General features: G+C 30.5%; 1 protein-coding gene across 6 annotated transcripts in view; it reads right to left on the reverse strand.

Moving 5' to 3' along the window:
- Positions 1 to 23,317, reverse strand: part of LOC143083135 (sperm-specific sodium:proton exchanger-like) — a 70,878-nt gene that overhangs the window by 22,468 nt on the left and 25,093 nt on the right. For 5 of the 6 annotated variants that reach the window (XM_076259362.1, XM_076259363.1, XM_076259361.1 and 2 more), the window contains 16 exons: positions 23,024 to 23,140; positions 21,296 to 21,310; positions 18,042 to 18,203; positions 17,261 to 17,369; positions 15,208 to 15,351; positions 13,396 to 13,567; positions 12,307 to 12,388; positions 8,643 to 8,745; positions 8,106 to 8,184; positions 6,328 to 6,468; positions 6,039 to 6,092; positions 3,471 to 3,568; positions 2,674 to 2,734; positions 2,140 to 2,394; positions 1,084 to 1,278; positions 262 to 463 (listed from right to left, as the gene is read on the reverse strand). In XM_076259362.1, coding sequence (XP_076115477.1) covers positions 262 to 463; positions 1,084 to 1,278; positions 2,140 to 2,394; positions 2,674 to 2,734; positions 3,471 to 3,568; positions 6,039 to 6,092; positions 6,328 to 6,468; positions 8,106 to 8,184; positions 8,643 to 8,745; positions 12,307 to 12,388; positions 13,396 to 13,567; positions 15,208 to 15,351; positions 17,261 to 17,369; positions 18,042 to 18,203; positions 21,296 to 21,310; positions 23,024 to 23,140 — 1,989 coding nt within the window. The remainder of the gene's footprint in view (positions 1 to 261; positions 464 to 1,083; positions 1,279 to 2,139; positions 2,395 to 2,673; positions 2,735 to 3,470; positions 3,569 to 6,038; positions 6,093 to 6,327; positions 6,469 to 8,105; positions 8,185 to 8,642; positions 8,746 to 12,306; positions 12,389 to 13,395; positions 13,568 to 15,207; positions 15,352 to 17,260; positions 17,370 to 18,041; positions 18,204 to 21,295; positions 21,311 to 23,023; positions 23,141 to 23,317) is intronic. The other variant, XM_076259364.1, reaches the window with a different exon arrangement.

The raw sequence follows: 23,317 nt of genomic DNA on the forward strand, positions 1-23,317 counted from the left end.
ATATACCCCACATCTCTCTTTATTCATATGTTTAAAAAGAAAAATGTTCAAAAAATATTTAACAACTGCAGTTAGAATACATTTCAGTCAGGTTAAATACTTTCTAATTTAAGATTTTACATGCAAAAGTTAATATGCGTACCAGAAGACATGGAGTAAACATCAATGAAAAAAAAACAACCAACCAAAAGTTTATCTAGAAACAAAATACAGTTAGTCCTCAACATTAGACAATTGTTAATACAATATGTTAATACCTACCTAGACATCTGATAACATCAAGTCTGCCATTGTCACTGGCTTGTTTTAATGATTTAGCAATTTCCCTCTGATCAACCATGTGATCTATTAACTTTCTGACTTCTTCCTCCCCAGCTACATAACCACGCCCAACATCATACCCATAACTCAGCTGTTGACTTATCAATAACTTCATCAGACCAAGAAATAATGGCACCAATGGCTGAAATAATCCATATAACTTTAAAAACACATAAGGCACAAATAATACAATTTTAAATTTCAGTGGTGTTTTTCAAAATAAATCGAAAAGTTAAAATTTTTGCAGAAGAATAAATTCCAAAGGAATTTCACAATAGAAGATATGACTTGTGTTACTAGGCATTTAATTTTTTGTCCTGCTAAATACATGAAATAAAGTTTTTGTCTCTATGAAATGTTTTTCTTTTTTTTTTTGCATAGTGAAATCGATTGACAACAATAAAGAAATTCAGTCAGGTCATTAAAATGTGTTTGACAACTCAAATTGTTATGATAAAACAATGTTCAGTACAAATAGGAGTTAATTTTTCTTAATAATAGTAGTTGTTGGTGTAAACAATATTTTATTATGATAAATACAAGTATATTTTATAAACACATTCACAATTAGGATTCAGAAACAAGCAACACATGCTTATATCAATCTGTGTCCTTGAATAATAGTTGTTGTTTAATCAAAATATTTTATTAGCGACAATAAGTTTTTTCAAAATATTAATCATACCTCCATTCCATTTTCGGGTTCATATAAAATAAACCAACAAGTGCCTATACAATCTGTATACAAGTGCCTATACAAACCTCTAGTAGCCTGAACAATCTGATGACTCTCAGTAAGATGAAGACCACCAGTACAATGTGTACAATGTGATGATTATTTCCATAGACAGATGGTAATGAGAAACTGAGGCATACGTCCACAATCCCAATAAATATGATTGCCAAACACAAATTGTTCCAACATACTGTGAAGTAATACTTCTTTACAAGGACTATCTAGAAAAAGAAAAAAAATATTGTATTATTTATTTTGACTGATTGGTGATTGTCTTGTACAAATTATTCTATAAAATATTATTCTTACAAATACTAAATAATTTCATAAAAATTTGAAGTATAAATGCTCATTTGTTTGTTTTTTTTTAGATGAGCAGATTTGTTTACGCAGTATGTCAATTTTAGGTTTTTCAGATAAATTTATTGATTTGGTTTTAATCATAAGTTAACAGGTAATAGAACACTTTTATTTAACAACCAAATATTGATGTCCCTATGCTTCCTTGTGCTTTACTGTCTATCTTAGATTTCATCATAAAGACTATTATCGCTATTTTGTTCATTTTTCCTTTGATCTTTTTTTGTGATATTTTTCATATCATGCTACTTGCTTGAGATGGAAAATGATTGCTAGAAACTAAGCAGGCACGTGGCGTTGCTAACGAAATTGACATGAAATTGACAACGTCGTCATAGGTAAAATAGCGATAAACAGATTATCATTGCTTATTTAATCCTAAATTCTCACTTCTGCCAATAGATTATTGTGGGTTTTCTCAACGAGATGATTTTATTGCTCTAGTCCTATAAGACAACTTATTTTTGCAGATACTTTATTTTGCATTTTGCCCTTTCTAGGCCACTTCACAGCTCCTTTCTAGGCCACTTCACAGCTCCTTTCTAGGCCACTTCACAGCTATCTAATTTCATAATTTACAATAACATTTGAAGTAGATAAATAGGAGAGATCCAAGTTTTACCTAATATTCACAGCGATTTATATTTGCAATAATTTTCCTCTTGCAAAAGTCGTGAAAATGATTTGGTTTACAGTATTTGCAAGTAAATATGTTATCTTACCTTAGCTACTGCTTCCACTATATAAAACGACACAAATACAACATTTAATGACCTGAAGATCTCCTTATGATCATGAATGGCGTCTAAATACTCGCTAATAACAGACAATGTCACATTAGCCATGTCCAAGGCAATTACACAGTACAGAAATATACTGAATGCTGCGTGTTTGAAGATTTTGTACAGAACTGTAAGACATGTTGACTTTGGTGGTTCAGGTATCAGTTCTACTACAAATCTTTTAAAGAACTTTTTCTGAAAAAAGAAAAAGATATACATATACTTATACTTCAGTAGGATTATTTAAGGAATTTAATGAAATTGATATGCACAATAATCTTCATTTGAATTTCTTTTAAATCTATTAAGTTCCAAATATTTAGGCTTTTGAAAGAAACTGGTTTCAGAGTACAAATGTATATTTTTGCACTTTTTCTGTACAATGGCTTTATGCATTCTTTGTTCCCCAAAAGTTTTTTTCAAGCAAGACAAATCAATTTACAAATTAAAATTAGACAAGGTAATATTATTCACCAATTTTATGTAGATTTTGGGTATTTCCCAGCTTTTCTTCACATCTTCAACATCAACAAACCTGAAAAAAATTTAAAATAGCATATATTAAACATAAAATAATGAAATAAATGAACCTCATCATTTCCTAAGAACTGGTACTGTCTTTTCTTAATCATTAACTTCAACATTGACATGATTAAATTCCTATTGTTTCCTTGGTTGTTCTTAACAAATAAAATTGAAACAAGTGAAACTGTGAGCTACTGCTCACTTAATACTCCTAAAGAAATATTTACTGGTCTAGACCAAGTGTGCTTACATTTTTTGAACTTTTAAGTTTATAGAACATCAAACAGTTAACCAATTTAAGAAAATACATTTTTACTGCATTTAAAATCAGAGACAATATAACATAAACATTCTCTGTCTGTTTACTTGTTTACTATTAAAATTTATATTAATGACACATATGAACTGTAAAGGTCAAGTAATAAAGAATAATGATACCCCACAGCAAGTGGATAATTTCAATATTGTAAAAATATGTAAATTTCAGTAAACAGTGATGAATCTGAAAATTATCACACTGTATAGCTGACTTATATAAGCCCTGAAACTAAATTTCAGAAATCCTTGTATTGTAGTTCCTGAGAAAAATGTGCTGAAAAATATTCATGGGACAGATTAAAAGACAGATAGATGGATGGACTGACGGATGGATGTATGGACAAACATAGGTAAAACAGTATACCCCACTTTTTTAAAAGCTGGGGTATATATAAAAGCAGGAACTATAATTAAAACGGGGTATTTACCTGCCCTTTTTATCAGCAGCTATGTCGGTACATTCCTGTAATTTTCTAACACCTTCTCTGGATATCATTCCTTGTTCAAACTGTCTCCAATAACTCATCTATTGAATAAAAAGCATTTTGAATTTCAAAATTTATAGGTTTATATTTAAAGCCAGGAAAATATTTTGTTCTACAAATACATGAATAATATTGTGACACATGGAATGCCATTTATATTCTAGCCAAACAAGAATGTGTCCAAAGTACAGGGATGCCCCACTCGCACTATCATTTTCCATGTTCAATGGACCGTGAAAATGGGTAAAAAATATAATTAGGCATTAAAATTAAAAAGATCATATCATAGGGAACATTTGTACTAAGTTTCAAGTTGATTGGACTTCAACTTCATCAAAAACTACCTTGACCAAAAACTTTAACCTGAAACTCGCACTTTCATTTTCTATATTCAGTGGACCGTGAAATAGGGGTCAAAAGTTTAATTTGTCTTTAAAATTAGAAAGATCATATCATAAGGAACATATGTACTAAGTTTCAAGTTGATTGGACTTTAGCTTCATCAAAAACTACCTTGACCAAAAACTTTAACCTGAAGCGGGACAGACGGACGAACGAACGAACGATCGAACGGACAGACGGATGAACAGACGGACGAACAGACAGACCAGAAAACATAATGCCCCTCTTCTATCGTAGGTGGGGCATAAAAAAGATTCCATCTAGAAAGATATTCAAAATCTGTGCAGTCTTGCTAATGAAAACAGTTTGAAGATGCTGGATCAGTTATTCATTTTATTGCAGGAAAAATGAAACCTTTCTATAAAATGAGTATTTCTTTATCAGGCTATTTATATGTTTGCAAGTTAACCTGTCCTATTGTAAAATCCTATAGGTATTGTCCTCTGTAGAGATATTATTCAATGCATATAAGACCCCTGAAATTTCTCCTTGCACAGACTATCATTCATTGATTAATTATATTGGTCAAAACATTTAACTCTTAGTAATTGATTGATTGACTTTCTTTTCAGCACTATTGTGCTATTTCTTGGATGTTTAATTTTATTAATGCTGGAAGCCTGAGAGTGAGTGCTCTGAGAGAGAACCTTCAATCCTGGGAAGTTAAACTCCTAAATTCATGAGAATTTTTGGTTGAAACAAATAAATGATGTTAAAGATTTTATTAAAAGTCATGACTTGAAACACAAATTTTCCAGCAATGACTTTACAAAGAACAATCATTTCAGGAATGAATTTCACTTTTCGTTCTCAAAATTAAGTTTTGAATGTTAACTTTGACAAACTCTGCAGGAGAAACAAAATGAACTTTAAACTATTGTTCATAAGTTATAATCCTGTTCAGTGTTGTTGACTCTATTTTACAAATAAACATTGGCAAAAAATCATACCATGTCTTATCTTCTTATTTTCAAATATAAGCCTTATACAAACTGGAAAAAGAATAAAGAAATATTGAAAACATCTTATAGGGTATAGCATAGCACAGCCTTAATTCAATTCATATGCTGCATCTATTATTTGCTGAAAATGCAATAAAAATGTCATATATGTGTAATGATATTTTATAGATAACTAAGTTTTAAATAAAAAAATTGAAGGCACTGAAACAAGTCTCACATTTAGCTTGGCAAAACCCGAGAGCTTTTTAGTGCAATAGATAATGAAGCTATTATTAAAAGCTTTAAAATTGATTAAACTGTTCCAAAATGTTTTAAAAACAGGGATGAACCAGTATATCCCTTTCTCCTTTGGAGCAGGATAAACCAGTTTACCCCACCTTCTTTTGGGGCATAGGTATAATAAAGTATAAAACAATAATACATGTCCATAAGCACCATGCCCTCCTTGCCCTTTTACAGTGAACTGGAATCTAAATAATCCTAATATAACATTTATTTTTAAATGTTCTAATCACAAATTAATATTCAACTACCTTGAACCAAAAACTTTAACCTGATACAAAAGAGAAGGCCAGACACATGCACAAACTGGAAATCCTAATTCCCCTACTATTGTAGGAGAATACTGAAGATTCATTTACCTTGTGGATTGAAGGGGAAAAAAAATTCTGTGGAAACTGTGGATTCATTATTTTCTGTGGGTACCAATTTAAGTTGATTACAGAAAACTTACATTTTCATGGATATTTGATTTGGTTGTTATGTCTGAATACAACCAGTCTGGATAGAAAATTTATAAATACATTTGAATCTGTGGTTCACCAGTACCAAAGAAAACCATAAAAAACAGTTTTCAAGGAATAATAATGAATCCACAGTATTTGATTTCATTATTGGCCAAAGTCTACAATCACATTTATCAAAAATTTGTACTTCATTTGAAATTTAAATTAAGTGGTTAATACTCCATTTGAAATTTAAATTAAGTGGTTAATACTCCATTTGAAATTTAAATTGAGTGGTTAATATATACCCACATAATCAACATAAATTGGTAGTCCACGAATATTAATGAATCTACAGTAATTGGTTAAATTAAATCTTTTAACGTTCAAAAACTTTATTCCAAAGAAAAGGAATAACTTACTTTTTCTGCTGTCAGCATTCTAAGTATAGCTGCGTTAGTTATATCTTCCAATTCCTTCGAGGAAAAATGGTATTTTTGTGTATATTTGATTTCAAGGTTTGGCCAAAATCTACATACAAGATTATGGAAAATTTGTACTTCATTAGACATTTGAATTGGTGGTTCACAAATACCCCAAAAATGAACATAAATTGGTATCCCACGAATAATACTGAATCCACAGTATTAAGTTATATATAATCTGTTATAAAATCAATCAATTTCATGTCAAAGAATGATAATAACTTACTTTTTCCGCCTTCAGCATTCTAAGTACGGCTTCGTCTGTCATATCTTTCATTTCCTTCCTAGTATACATGCAGGGTAACTTACAATCACAGTCGGGACATATGGCGTTAGGTCGAATGTCTAAAGAATCATCTATTTGTGCCTGGAAATATATATGTAGTGTAAGGGCTATTCCAGTAAAAAAGTATATGGGGGTTAGGGGAATTAAAAGGCACCCTTTTTTTTAGTGCAATCATCCATATCATTGCATTTTACTATGCATTAGTTTTAAAGAAGATGATGGAATTTTATTTCTCCTTTGGATATCGATGGGAACTGTGTGCCACCAATACCACAGTGTATGCCACCCCATCAACATTGAAGCGGTTTTTTTTGGAGATGGCTTTCAAAATATTTGTCTTGTACTTTCATATCACATTGTAAGATTGAGATTTTCTTTTTCGAAAGGCAGCTTTCTTTTTTCATCAAATAGTAACAAACTGATTAACTCCAACATATAACTTTTTCCCAAAATATGTTTGGTTTCAATTTGCCTGACTGTTTCAGAGGAAGCGCTGAATTTTTAATTGTCTTACAGATAAATGGACAGACTTCGGGACAGCAGAATCAAATAGAAGCCTGGTATCATAAGAAAAGCACAAAAAAACAGTACCTCTGTACTTCTTAGCAAAATAAAGAGATTGCATTTAATACCAATATATATTTTGTAAACCATATTTGATCATTTTAATAAAATTCAAACTGCAACAATAATGTGTTAATCTATATTTCTTGTTACATAATAACCATTTACAATCCATTATATGAATTATATGAAAGACATTGATAAATTAAAGTATTAAAATTTCAACCTGCCTTACTTTGAAGGACAATCTTATTACACCCCCTTTCCTAAAACCCTGGATCTGCCAGTGCAGATCTGTCAGGTATATTTCACTGAATGTTTATAAAATGCAACTCAAACAGTCAAACTGCAATCATAATGTTATCTTTTATATTTCTTGTTACATAATAACTATAAAGAATCCATTTAATGAAAGACATTGATAAAAGTGTTAAAATTTTAACCAGCCCCGCTTTGAAAGACAATCTTATTACACGCAATTACTTCCCTTTTACTAAAACCGTGGATCTGCAAATATATGTCATTGACTTCATGTTAATAAAATGCAACTGAAACTGCAATAATGATGTATTTTTCTATATTTCTTGTTACATAATTATCCTAAAGAATACATTAAATGAATGATATTGATAAATTGTTAAAATTTCATGCTTTGGGGGAATACTATTACGTGCAATTACTTCCAATTTCCTAAAACCCTGGATCTACTAGTGCAGATAGGTCAAATATATTTCATTAAACTCATGTCAATAAAATGCAACTGAGACTGCAGTAATATTATCTTCAATATTTCTTCTTACATAATAACCAAAATGAAGACATTAAATGAAAGCATGGATAAAAGTGTTAAAATTGTAAACTTGCTTTGTTTTGAGAGACAATACTATCACACGCAATTACATCCCCTTTCCTAAAAACCTTGGTTAAATGTATTTCATCGAACTTACAATCCTGTTTAATCAAATTTGTTTGTAATTGAACTTAAACTAGACACTTTTAGATTTAGCTATGCATTTACTCACTTATTTGTTTTATTTGATTTTCACAGAAGAAACCAAGTATAAAGCATAGATCTTGCCTTATTAAAGTATCACCCCTGATTGTGATTTTTAAAGGGTCATTTAGATAAGATCAAGACACTTTTCATAAGATACCTCTTCATCTGTTGTTTTATAAGGATCTACTATTTCACTGGACTTCTCAACTGTATCCCAGTCAGCATCAGCTAAAAATCTAAATGGAGAAAAGATAAGATAGATATTTGCTATGAGAAATAACACTATGAATTTATTTTCAATGTGATTTTCTTTTCCACCAAAAATACCTATTGGGTGTCATTCTTATTTCTAAAAATATCTCATATGTTTGTTTGCTTAGTTCTCTTTTTTGGTAGTTTTAACAGCACTCCATATCAATATTTCTAAATTCATTGTTTATAAGTTTTCACACTGTATACATTTTATCTTATAACTGAATCAGTTAGCAATTCTAGAACATTTCAGTCTGTTTTATATCAAAACTTTTATCTCTCATTAGGTCATTTCTTAATTTTTTTGCCATGTATACCTTTCTGTTTTTACATTATACTAAGATCTTACAGAAGAAGTGAGTATGCCAAACTGTTCTGTTTTAATAAACTGAGTTATCTTTCACATATCTTTTAGATATCTTAGTGAGTTTTCATAATTTACCTGTCTGTTTTCAACATATTCAGGGTTTTATCTCTAACATCTTGTAGAAATCTCAGTGAGTTTGCCATGGCCATTCTTTTGGCAGGTGATGTGTCACTCATTCCTGAAAATTGTTATATAGAAAGTTTAATTAACTGAACAAGATTATAAATAATGGAAAATTACTGCTAAAAAATTTCAACGCACACCAATTTTCTGAAGTTTATACCATAATAAGTTTTGTTGTACGGTGTCAAAAGCTTTGTGCATGTCTACAAAACACATATATGTCGATTTTCTAGAAATTTTATGATCGCTTAAGAAGGAATATAGAGAATGGATATGTTCTTCACAGCTTTGACCTCTCCTGAACCCATTTTGTTCGTCACATAAAACGTTGTTTTTCTCAAGCCAGGTACTTAGAAGGTGATTGAGAATATTGCAATAAATTTTACAAGTCACTGAAATTAAAGTTATCCCCCTGTAATTCAATGGTTGTCTTTCATCATATCTTCCACTAGTCCACTGAGTTGGAACTCTACCAATGTTGAAACACCCACTTATAATTTGGAATAAAAGATTTACTGGGGTGTCATTTTTCAAAACTTGAGCTGGAATATCGTCTATTCCAGCTGCCTTACGCAACTTTGCACGTAATACTGCCTGTAAAACTTCCTCTCTGGAGAAAGGTTCATTTAACGGCAAAAACTTGGACTTGAATCAGTATTAAAGGTAGATTCATCAAGATCTGAGTCAGTTACCATTTTGATGGAATAAAGTCTGAAAATCGTTTTTCCATTTGTTAAGTACAACATTTTTATCCGTTGCCTCGTTTCCATCCTCATCCACTATAGCTAATGGTATACAACGTTAACGGTTACTAGCGATGCCTAACTTTCCTATTGACTTCCAAAAGTTGCGTTGATTAGTCTCATCGAGTTTGACTTCAAGTTTCTGTCGCTCTTGATGTTGAAATTGTCTTTTAAATTTTCTGTTTAAGCGATCAAAAGTTTTTATATCTATATAATACAATATTCTTCCTTCAGTTTACGTTTTGTATAGTTCGAACGGGTGAACCATAACCATTTCTTCTCAGATTTGCATACGCTTTTCCATTGGGCTGAAAGATTTTCATTCCAATACGGTTTATAACACATTTTCTTACGTTTATCACAACCAGCAGCATTGTTACAAGTTGGTAATTTGTTATTGATTTCACAATTAACTAAATCCTGAAACTCATTGTATGCATTTTGCACGTCATTTGATATTTCTATATAATTTTCAATTTTCTCAATTGTTTCAATTAATTTCCCCTGAATTTCCTGATTCAATAAGAAATTACTAGGAACTGCTCCATAATGATATTTTATAGGTGTATTACTGATTGGTGCATGCTGTGAATTCAGTTTTAAATCGACAGATAATTTAAAATCACAATAAAGCAATGAGTGATCCGGTCAACTATCAGGAATATATGTAATATCATAAGAAATTTCTGACAACGATACTATTTTGAAATCACTGATAAATTCCATACCCTCGTAGGGAACACATATGTAATCTACTACTGATTTACCGTTTGTTGATATACATGTAAATTTGTTATCCTTATATCGTCCATTTTACATTCCAAAATTGACATCACTTAAAAAATTCACGAAAACATCTCCATGGTGATTTTCTACATGATCTATAACATTTCGTGGTTTCACTAAATCGACGCCTTCTATAAAATCAGAATTTACACCTACACGTGCGTTCATGTCACCGCATATCCGCATATAAATATTTTTCCTTTATGTTGGTATGAATATATTTGGTTTAAAAAATTTTGAAAATAAACATCGGCATCCATTGGCCTACATGTGTCAGCAGGGGGTTAATAACATGCCACAACGTAGAAGCATTTTTGGAAACTTATCTGAAAATTCCAACCACATTATTCCTTCCGTAGTATCATCTATAATACCAATATTAAATGAATTCAATAATTCTTCTTTCACGAAAGCACCAACCCCTGCTGACCCTCGGGTTGCTTTTTTGTGTATATATTTCCTATTACTACCATAAAATCTAAAACCATCAACAGTTAAAAACTCATCTACACGTAAAAATGTTTCAAATATACATAAAATATGACAATTCGAATAATTTAGCAATATTTCCTATTACTACCATAAAATCTAAAACCATCAACAGTTAAAAACTCATCTATACGTAAAAATGTTTCACATATACATAAAATATCACAATTCGAATAATTTAGCAGTTTCTCGCGGAATATTGAGTTGTCATTCGTTTTGGTGGACCATCCCCTGCAATTCCATACACCAAGCCGCAGTATGTCCTATGTTTCTTTAGGTAACAGTTGTTTTCCTTAGAACTTGAAATTCTTTTCCTTGCCCATTTCTTTGAGAACGGTTCTAACGGTACTTTGAAAGTTCCTCGTTTCTGGCGACATGTCATTCTCAATGTAGACATTAGCATAAATACAATTGTTTTTTATACATTCGACATCTCTTCACACATTATGAGGTTTTAGCATGTATCTTGTAAGAATTTTGTATGCCATAAAGCAAGATAATCATAAAAGTCATACATTGACCAAGAGTTTCTAAGTTTTTACATCATTTTGTATCTGGTGAAAAGACATCTCATTGGCAATCATACCACATCTTTTCACAATACTTCTAAAAAATGTTGAACCTTTTAGCCACAAATTCTCTCTTTTTCACAGTGATATTGTTGGCTTTTTTCAAAACTACCTTTTCCCTTTTTTATCGGGAAATTATGCGTCATTTTCCTCAAATTGGGAAATTTAAAATAAACCATGAATTTGACTGAAACTTCAATTTACAGACCAATTTTCAAGAGTCAAACCCTGCTTTAAAATAGGACCCCATTTTGTCAGTGATGAAACATAAATAGGCCCTCAAATATGTGCACATATAGTTATTTTAGACATGTAAATTGTTTAAATGAGTGTTTTTCAGTTTGTATTCATGCACAATTCCTACTGAGACTGCACTGTTTGGGAAAAAAGTTGTCTTTTTGGGAATAATTTTGAGCCATTTTTTTTTTCAAATTGGGATACTTCTACAGGGGAAAAAGCCTTTATTCTCCACTAATTTAAGGCAAACAATATCACTGTTTCAGCATAGTGATATAATATCTACACTCTGATAACATGAATTGAACCATGCATCCTAGCATTACATCAACACAGATGAAGAACAAACATTGGTATGGTTATTATATATTTAAAATGTGTCTGTAAGACTTCTCTTTATATATTTGGGTATAGATATGTTTCATGGGCAATATATGCTAAATTTTCATAAGAAATAACTATGATGTCGAAAAAATCGTAAATGATCTACTTCCTGATAATACTGTCACCTTTGATATATGTCAATAAAATAGCATTATGTAATAAAAGTTTTGAGCATGAAAACTATAGAAAGAATTGTAAGTTAATTATATGTTCATACACCAAACAGAAAATAATTGTATACCATTGGAGGAAAACAAGTAAAATATAACACTGTTAATCAATCACAATGTTTTGTTACTAGCTTTCAGACATTCTTCCTTGAATGCTTTAAATTATGAAATTTCAAATTTATGTAATTCAAAATTTAAACACCAATTGTCAAATAACATTATCAGCTGTAAAACTTACCTAACAACTTGAGTAGTCCAACAACTGTTGTAGAATTTATCAGTAAAGTTAGAAACACAATGCCTGATACATGTACTAATACCTAAAAATATAAAAGGATTTATGTTAATTTGTTTTTTAGGGGGTATTTCTCTCTCTTTCAGTCATGTTTTTTTTTCTGTAAAAGAACACATTTTTAATTGAAATAATTCATTTATAACCATTGAAATATTATGAGCTTAACCTACTTACTGTCTTTGCAGTAAACCAGAGGGTAGTGATTAGATTCATCACACAAGCTCCTCTCTAATTAACAAATTAGTAAATTGCGAAGGTTTTTTTTTCGATTTATAGACAGATTGTATCTGTTGAAATTTTCAGATGTATCATTTAATTCAATGTGCAAATGGTTGACAAGCTGAACAATTTTTGTATTATACACAGCAATGGTTACATTGCTGTTCACTACTTTTTGAGTATTGCTTATATCAAACATAATGGTTACGTTGCTGTTTACTTCTTTTTCAGTATTGCTTATATCAAACAAAATTTTAAGGAGGGGTGAATTATCATGCCAAGTTACATAACTCCTGCTCCAAGAGACATATTTTTTATCTAAGGTTTGAGTATTAAAGTTGATCAACGTTATTGACCTTGACCTTCACTGTAGGGTTTCTTATTTGTACATGCAACACCTCCAAAAAGTGGTACATTGTATATAATCATAAGTCTCATTACTAAAACTCTCAAGGTTTGAAAGTTAGAGAGTAGCATTTATTCTACATACACACATGATAGACGAAGTTGAACTAAGTTATTGACCTTGCCACTAACTGTAGGTTTTTCCTCCTTGTATACTCAGCACAATTTTTGGTAGAGGTGAATAATAATGTCAACTTTTGATACCAAAGTCAAGGGGGTTTGAAAATTAAAGAGAAGAAAGGAATATATATAGGACTGATACAAGGCTGAACAAACTGGTTACTTGAGGCTTTCTATCAGTCGATCAATGGGGGCCATAAATAACACAAAATTAACCCATAACTGCTCGAAATAAACCACAGCTGTTACTTTAGTTATGAATATAAAACTGATTTTGAAATATTTTACCCTGACTCCTACTCTCTCCTGGTCAATAGTATCATGGTGTGCCACTTGTAATGCCAGCGCCAGACTTACAGCACCACGTAATCCTCCCCAAGTCATCACTATACCTTCCTTCCACGACATACCATACCCAGTATGGCGTAATATAGGACTAAATATAGCTATCACTAGACCTCTGAAATGTAAAAAGACAAAAGTCATCACTATACCTTCCTTCCACAACATACCATACCCAGTATGGCGTAATATAGGACTAAATATAGCTATCACTAGACCTCTGAAATGTAAAAAGACAAAAGTCATCACTATGCCTTCCTTCCACGACATACCATATCCAGTATGGCGTAATATAGGACTAAATATAGCTATCACTAGACCTCTGAAATGTAAAAAGAAAAAAGTCATCACTATGCCTTCCTTCCACGACATACCATACCCAGTATGGCGTAATATAGGACTAAATATAGCTATCACTAGACCTCTGAAATGTAAAAAGACAAAAGTCATCACTATACCTTCCTTCCACGACATACCATATCCAGTATGGTGTAATATAGGACTAAATATAGCTATCACTAGACCTCTGAAATGTAAAAAGACAAAAGTCATCACTAAACCTTCTTTCCACGACATACCATATCCAGTATGGCGTAATATAGGACTAAATATAGCTATCACTAGACCTCTGAAACGTAAAAAGACAAAAGTCATCACTAAACCTTCCTTCCACGACATACCATATCCAGTATGGTGTAATATAGGACTAAATATAGCTATCACTAGACCTCTGAAATATAAAAAGACAAAAGTCATCACTATACCTTCCTTCCACAACATACCATACCCAGTATGGCGTAATATAGGACTTAATATAGCTATCACTAGACCTCTGGAATGTAAAAAAGACAAAAGTCATCACTATACCTTCCTTCCACAACATACCATATCCAGTATGGCGTAATATAGGACTAAATATAGCTATCACTAGACCTCTGAAATGTAAAAAGACAAAAGTCATCCCTATAACTTCCTTCCACAACATACCATATCCAGTATGGTGTAATATAGGACTTAATATAGCTATCACTAGACCTCTGAAATATAAAAAGACAAAAGTCATCACTATGCCTTCCTTCCACGACATACCATATCCAGTATGGTGTAATATAGGACTAAATATAGCTATTACTAGACCTCTGCAAAATAAAAAGAATAGGTTATCACACCTCAGAATTGTATAATTTCAATTTGGTTGTTGTAAATCCTTGGCTTTCAAATATTCATAAGGCTTTAAGTGTCCCTGATGAAGGTAAATCCAGAAAAGAGCTTTGAATGATACATTAAATTTATTTTTATTTTTTTGACTGCAATTTTATAAACATTTTATTGACAGCTTAATAATAGGCATTCAGGCTCCAATATTGCTAGTTTTGAAAATGGATATGACAATCATTTTCTTGGATTTAGGAAGTGTATACACATATTGACAGCAATGCTTGTAGTTCTACAATGCAATAACTAACAACATACAGATACATGCCTGGCTTGTATTTAATTTTGATAGTTTGATTGTATAATGCAAAAGTTGAAATGATGGAAATGAGATCCATCAACGTTAAAGTAACTTCATACAATATATCATAGACAATTAGTATCATAAGTTGTTTCCCTTACACTGACCTAATCAAAAACTTTACAAATTGTTGAACCACTATTAAATCCACAAGACATTCAAGTCTCATTTCTGCCACACTGTCATAGACAGGACATGAGTCTTTAATTTCTACCTGTTCTTATATTTCAAATTAATATTACCTGATAACAAAAATTCCAAAATACAGGGAGAACATGTAAAACCAATCTAATCCATGAATTTCAAATATGGCCTTCTCTGATATCACCATGCCAACAATGATGAAAATCAAGGTGTTAGCTATATAGGCTAAGGTTTCCCAAAATCTGAAATATACAAATTAAAAATGTTTTAAACTTATTTTAATTAGATATGGACCTATCAAAAGAATGACTGAAAGTGCAATTTTGTCAAAATCATGCTAATTTCAGCTAAGGTCTTCTGGCTTTGCAAAATCTCCTCTCCCTTCAATAAAAAAGGTTCTAGGTAGTGCCCAGGAAATTATGAGAAAACCAGAATAAAATAAAATTCTTCGGCAAGTTTCACAGACTTTTGTCCATCCATTTCCCTGGAAGGGAATGATCACTTTGAAAATGCTTTTTTTCTGCTTTGAAGTGAAGTTTACTCTGTAGCTTAGAAATTGCATGTCTCTTTTTGGAGACATCATAAATGGTTATCTCCCAATGAATGTAATAATATAATTTGGGAATGCTTGGATCTTTATTTAACAAAATTTACCATAAAATCCATAAAATCATTTGTTTGATATTCAAATTTCTTTTCCAACTGATTAATCAATCTTTTCCAGTTTAAAAAGTGTTTTCATTTCATCATAAATTATTGAAAAATGATATTAAAGGAATGCTGGCATCTCAATTTTCCACTCTTTAAGGATAGAATCAACCAAAAAGTAAATTTGATATTAAATGTGAAGTTTTTTTTCCAACTGATTTATCAACCTATTTCTGGTTTGAAAACTTATTTATATTATCATTTACAACTGTTAAATAGATATTATAACAAGAATGTGTCCAAAGTACACGGATGCCCCACTCCCACTATCATTTTCCATGTTCAATGGACCGTGAAATTGGATAAAAAATATAATTAGGCATTAAAATTAGAAAGATAATATCATAGGGAACATTTGTACTAAGTTTCAAGTTGATTGGACTTCAACTTCATCAAAAACTACCTTGACCAAAAACTTTAACCTGAAACATGCACTTTCATTTTCTATGTTCAGTGGACCGTGAAATTGGGGTCAAAAGTTTAATTTGGCTTTAAAATTAGAAAGATCATATCATAAGGAACATGTGTACTAAGTTTCAAGTTGATTGGACTTCAACTTCATCAAAAACTACCTTGACCAAAAACTTTAACCTGAAACATGCACTTTCATTTTCTATGTTCAGTGGACCGTGAAATTGGGGTCAAAAGTTTAATTTGGCTTTAAAATTAGAAAGATCATATCATAAGGAACATGTGTACTAAGTTTCAAGTTGATTGGACTTCAACTTCATCAAAAACTACCTTGACCAAAAACTTTAACCTGAAGCGGGACAGACGGACGAACGAACAGATGAACGAACGAACGAACAGACGGACGGACGAACGAACGAACGGACGCACAGACCAGAAAACATAATGCCCCTCTACTATCGTAGGTGGGGCATAAAAATTTGCATCCCGATTTCCCTCTTTTATTTGGATATAAATTGACCAAAAGGTAAACTTAATAAAAACAAATATTTTGAAAACTTAATGTGTAGAATAATGTTTCATGATTAGCAGTCTTGAATTAACATAGATAGAAGTTCAAAATTTGTTTCATGATATTGAATTCAAAAATCACTTAATACAATATGCAATCTTTCCAAAAATTTAAAAAGAATCAAAGCAAATCTAAAATATTCACCTACATTTAATTTAGTTTTAATCATTCTAATTAAATTTTTGAAATTACTGACATGTGAAACAGACTCCTTGCCAGCTTTTATTCATAAAGAACCTTAATTACATAAAATACCAAACCTGTCCAAAATAATCAATTTCTAAAAAGAACAAAACTCTTTGATGGAAAGGTTATACTGATTTAGGGTTCAAGGACAGCATGTTTACATGGCATGTGTGATTATTTTCTTTACATGACACGAAAAGTGATATTTTATTTTAAGTTTCAAGCATTTTGCATGTTTTGCAATATATGCAGGGTGATATATCTGGTATTTTCACCTGTGTAAGAATTTCTCCACCTCTGGACTGATCATTGTTTTCTCTGCAGACATTCTGACGCCAAGTACCACAACTGCCAACACTCCAGACACTTTCAAAAATTCTTCTCCTAAAATAAAATAAATACAAGAAATATCAAGGCTGATTAAAATGTCAGATTTTGGTGTCACTCGGTTTTTCTTCATTTATCTCAATTATTACATATTAAGGAGAATTTCGCTCTCAGCATAAAACACTAATTCATCAAATGAACTGAGGAAAACCACACCATTCAATTGAAACATTTGATAATTCTTATCACTCTCATACATGAGTTACTAAAAATACCAGTACCATCATAACCATTGAGCTGTTTAGAGAAAATGGCACTAAATACAAATTTATAATGACATACTCAGGATACTGCTAAATTTTCAAAGTGTTTTTTTTTTATGTGATGGCAGATGCCCTAGCTTATCTCCTAATACATTATGCCAAATAAATAGCAATTTTGCCATTTCCAGAATCATAATCCTTGCAGTCATGCATGATTAATATAACTGATGAGTATATTGATATAAGTTAATTGAATGGCAGTGCTCATGAAACAATTGTCACCGGATCATCAAGCAGGTTGTTTCAAAACTGCAAACAAACAAACAAGTTTAGATCGATTGAATGTCATGTATGAGTTGTTCATGTATTTCTTCTCCATATATTTCAAGGTAACTCAATCTCTTTTTTTCCTATTGCAAAAAAACAATACCCCACATCTTTTATCTAAATTCTAAATTTATCTTACCAATATAGTACGTCAAATATGTTGAAGCTAGTGTGATTGTGATTTCTATCAAAGCATCGTTGAAAACTCTGGACAGGAAAAATAAAGTACATTTTGCCATGACGTAGCCCCATAGAGGTCCTAAGAGAGCTACTTGTAAGAAGTACAGCACTATTTCTCCACCTATAATAAAGTAGAAGGTCAATACCCCTGTAGTCAATTTTATAAGTTGTAAACAGCTAAAAAATTGTTTTTTGTTTTTTTACAATTTCTAAAAATTGATACAGTTTACATATAAGAAATACATATCAGGTAAGCCACTTTGAATGTATCTGTCCAATGACAGTTATTGTTTTTCTGTATGAAAATCCCAGAAAGAATTTGTGTTATGTTAAATCTTTGGTTATCCCTCTCATTTATTTTCAACTTTAATGCAGACTCAATACACAATCAATGAATGCATATGGTGACCTTGACTATATCGATTTACACAAAAGTTGACCTTAATTATATCACTATATATAGATAACTCTGTGTTGTTGGGTATCTGTATTATTAATAACACTTCACATTATCCAATCAACAATCAAAATCAATTATTATTATTTAATTTACATTTTCAATCATTAAAAGATATGCTATTTTATCAGATTTGAAAGAATCATGAATTTACTATTAAATATTAGTCATTCAGTGAAATAATGTATTTTTAGATATCATTTTGTCCTGAATATGTATGAAATATTTGCTGCAGGACATAAACAGATTAACCAAACAATAGTACATTATATATCCTTTAAATGAGACAATTTTATCACTTCATAGACAAAATAACAACATTAATAAACAATTTTTTTACATGCAACACATTTTTCTTTAATGAGTCTCGAGTAATAGTATTTTATAAGTATGTAAAGAATAGAATTAAAAAGTTAATCAAATTTTTACAAACATGCAATGCACAAAACTACCCTAATAAATTATGCATTCACAGATCACCTTGTCGCTGCACTAATTATAGATTTGCTTATTCATGCAAAACATGCAAAAATAATATAACTATAAAATTTCATTTTAGGTCACGGAAAACTATTCGACAGATGCAAGTTAATCGTAGTAATTATACTGGGAGCTCTTCACTATATCTGTAGTAAATACAAAATCAATTTTCACAGCTTGGACTTTTGAAGAATTTATACAATCTTTTTAAACTGTATTAATGCCTGCAAGTTGTGTAAGGAAATAAACAGATTTATGCATCATAGAATGTTTGACTGCACAAAATCTTGTATTTATGTATTACAATATAAAAACAAAAATTAATCCCTGATCATTATACAAAAACTGTAAAAACAAATCATACCATGCATACGTAAAATATTCTGCATATGTATTGAATTTTTAAAAGGATTATTGGAGAAATAAATCATGTTTTCAAAACTGACCTTTTAAGAGAAACCTTTTTAAAATAATATTATGTTACCTCCTACAATGTTTAAAAATCAAATAAAAAGACTTGCTGTACAGCATAAAGATAATTATTACGTCTAAGTAAATTGATGCATCATGCTTTACATTAGTGCATTTTTTAATCAAGGAAAAGTCATGCATTAGCTAATTTGCAGATTCAAACTTACAAGCAAAGAGATTGCAATTCAATCCCGAAGTCTGAACTACAACCCTCAGCCATTTTCATACATTATTACAAGCAATTCTATAAGAATAATGCTATCGAGCAAACAAATAGCTTTCCGGTTATAAAAAAATCTTTCTTAAAACCCAGCTATTTTCCAATGCTAATGCTTGATATCTACCCAAAAAAAAACATTCTACCCATCAAATAAGCAAGCAAATTTTCAGCTAAAATCTCAAAGAATAAAATCTTACCTATTTCTATTTAAGTAAAAGTTTTAAGAATATAAATAATAAACATCAGTGCTAAAAATATAGATATGTGGAGATAACAGAAAGGAACAGACAGAACAAGGACTGGACAACTGAAAATCTACTCATTAGGGCACAAACCATTTCTACACTATCAATATATAATGTACAAACATTAGTATCAGGTAGTGAACTCATCAGTGATGAGGAAAACGAAAATATTTTTAAAGTTGTACAAAGATTTATTTTAGAAACAGGGAGATTTGGTCCATAACAATTATCTTTATGTCGATGTCGATTTAGATGTTGAAACTTTGATTTAATGTTACCTTTTTTTCGGAACATTTACACATTTCTCAGATACATGAACCATAATTATAATAAAAAGAGTTGATCCCATTTTTCGATCAAACTGACTTCTGAGAAACTGGCAAACCACAGAATAAACATGTTAAATGTGAATTGTAAATTAGATTATACGAGTTTCTTATATACTATGTTCCTAATTTTGTCATTTTTTCTTAAGGGAGACGGATTTATATAAGTTTTTCTTGTTTCCGAATCCCTGTATTTATATTGTATATTTATATTTCATGCATTTTTTTGAATAAATATTGTTTAAACTAACTGAAAATCTACAAATTAAGTCCTATATAACCCACTTCATTTAATTTGTTTGTAACTGTCCAAAGTCAGGAACCTTTGGTTCAGTGGTTGTTGATGTGGTTCAAAGTGATTCTCATTTTTTTTTTATAAAGAAAAGATTTTCCTGTTTGAATGGTTTTACAATAGTATTTTTGGGGCCCTTTATAGCTTGTTGTTCAGTGTGAGCCAAGGTTCAGTGTTGAAGACCGTACTTTGACTTACTAGTTTGCTGGTTTACTTTTACAAATTGTGACTTGGATGGAGAGTTGTCTTATTGGCACTCATACCAGATCTTCTTATATCTATATACTATGTAAACATTGAAAGCACCAAGATTATATAAAATCCTGGGTCTAGTTACTGAGGGGATATAGATTAGTTTGGGACTTCATCATTTATCAAATATCTCTTTTTACAGTTAGTTATCATTGACAGATTTATCAAACATTTTATAAGCACATTTGCCCAGGGAAATGTTGTTTAAAACCCTTATTTGGCATATATATCAAACAGTTTATATAATATCAAACATGTGTAGTAAGTTTTAAAGTTGATGTGTTCACAAAATACCTTGAACCAAATCTTTAACCTGAAACAGGATTAACAGATGGACACACAGACATGACACACATAATGCCCCTTTACTATTGTAGGCAGGGCATAAAACACAAAATTTTTAAACATTAATAGAAACATAACTATCATTTTCAACAGAAATTTAAACAAAACTGTCAAACTGTTTATACCTTTTGAATGTATATCTGTAAAAGATGACAAAGAAAAGATATGTATATATGGTAGATCAAAGATATTAGATTTGAAAATCTGTTAAATCTCTTTCAAAATACATATAACCTGCTTTCTGCTTTATATCTAAAAGTCATATAAACTTTTTTTTATTTATATAATATAATATAATGTAATATAATAGAACTTTGTATAGTGTTCAAAGCAAGTTTGCATTAATCTAGAAATTTATCAAAGAAATAAATAAATAATTTCCTAATATGAAGTCACAATTGTTCAAATATCTATCAAATTTGAATTTGAGCTGTCCAGTTTTTTCCCTAAACATATTTAATCTGAATTGGAAATAAATATATAACTTGTATTAGCCCAAACTGTATAATATTGTGAATTAATTAATGTATGGACAAACTTCAAAGGATATTAGATGTATGGACAGAGAAGGGTAAATTGGTTTGCCCTTTATATAACATAGTGATACAGAAATACATTTAAAACAGCTTGAACCTCCCATTAAAATGTCATCAAGGTCAAGACAACATGGTCAAGAAAGATTAACAACCCTTTTTTTGTAACAAAATTAGATCCTTATCTGTGATAACATTTCTTTGGTTAAAATCAAAAAGAAATTGTTATAACTTTTAATCTATAATGTTTTTAAGATGATAAAGCACCATTATGTTATTTTTTTCAATCAATTTTACCTTCAAGCATAAAATGACGCATTCTTTCAACAATGTATAATTTGCTATTAAAACCAAAATTAACAAAATTGTGTGAAATGAAAAAATCATTTTAATATCACCACACAAATAATATCTTTGCAAAGATATTAAAAATGTATGAAAATTTTTCTAACAATAACTAAATAATTTTGAGAACCATTTAAGTGAAGATAATGAGTAACATTGTAACTTGCTTTGCCAAGTTGCCTTTGCCAAATTGCTTTGCCAAGTATTGTAAGCCTTGAGGTATTGTTAAATTTGCAGAACTTTTCAGTACAAATCCTGGGTATTGATAATCCATTTGGCAATGGTGTTACCATGGTTACAAACCAAATCATTGAGATATAGACCAAATAAGGCACTTAAGATTATATATTATATAAAAGTCATATAAATGTAAAAGCAAGTAAAAAGCTAAACAAGGAGGGGAGTGTAACACAGAAACATGGCAAAAGCTGAACAGATAGTAAGTTTAAATTTGTGATAATAATATCTTATTATAACTACTGAATGCAAGCAATATCAATTCAGCTATTTATCAAAATAAGACTTCTTTTCATTATAATAATTGTAAAATTTCTTAAATTCATTAGATTCATTTAGCCCTTATAATCAATTACTTCTGGTATCATGCTCTTGAGATTTTATCTTATTTTTGATACAGTAATTTTTTACACAGTAACAGGTCTCCTGCAGACAAAGGGCCAACAATTACACATTGAAATCTATCATTGATAGCCTATAAAATTACTATTGACTTATATACATTTAACAAAAAATAAAAAAAAAAAAAATTTCTTACTTTCAAATTTTGAATGAAATGTTCAAATGTTGATATCACAAAAAATTGCATTAAAAAACATTTGTTAATCTGGTGAAATCATGATTTGATGTTTCTAAAGATCCATATACGTGTTCTTTTATAATATCTCTTATTTCATGAACTTTAATCTCTAATATGATATTAACTTTTAAGAATAACATATACATCATATTGTTTACCTGAGATTCCAGAATCTTCTGTGGTCAGCTTGAGAAACACATTAAAGAACACAATTGCTGCACCATCATTGAGAAGTGACTCCCCCTCAATCACCATTGCAAGTTTCTTTGAGGCACCTGATCATATAAGTCATCAATTACGTTTTAAATCTTTACATCATAGCTTTTACATTATAACTATCATTAATTCAATTTCTGACCACCCATTACATTGCATTACATTCTTGTTAAGTTAGGTTTAATTCTATATATAATACTCTTTGAATATGCACATCATTTTGTCAAACTGATCAT

This window comes from Mytilus galloprovincialis, chromosome 7 (genome assembly GCF_965363235.1).
Source record: "Mytilus galloprovincialis chromosome 7, xbMytGall1.hap1.1, whole genome shotgun sequence".
NCBI classification, from domain to species: Eukaryota; Metazoa; Mollusca; class Bivalvia; order Mytilida; family Mytilidae; genus Mytilus; species Mytilus galloprovincialis.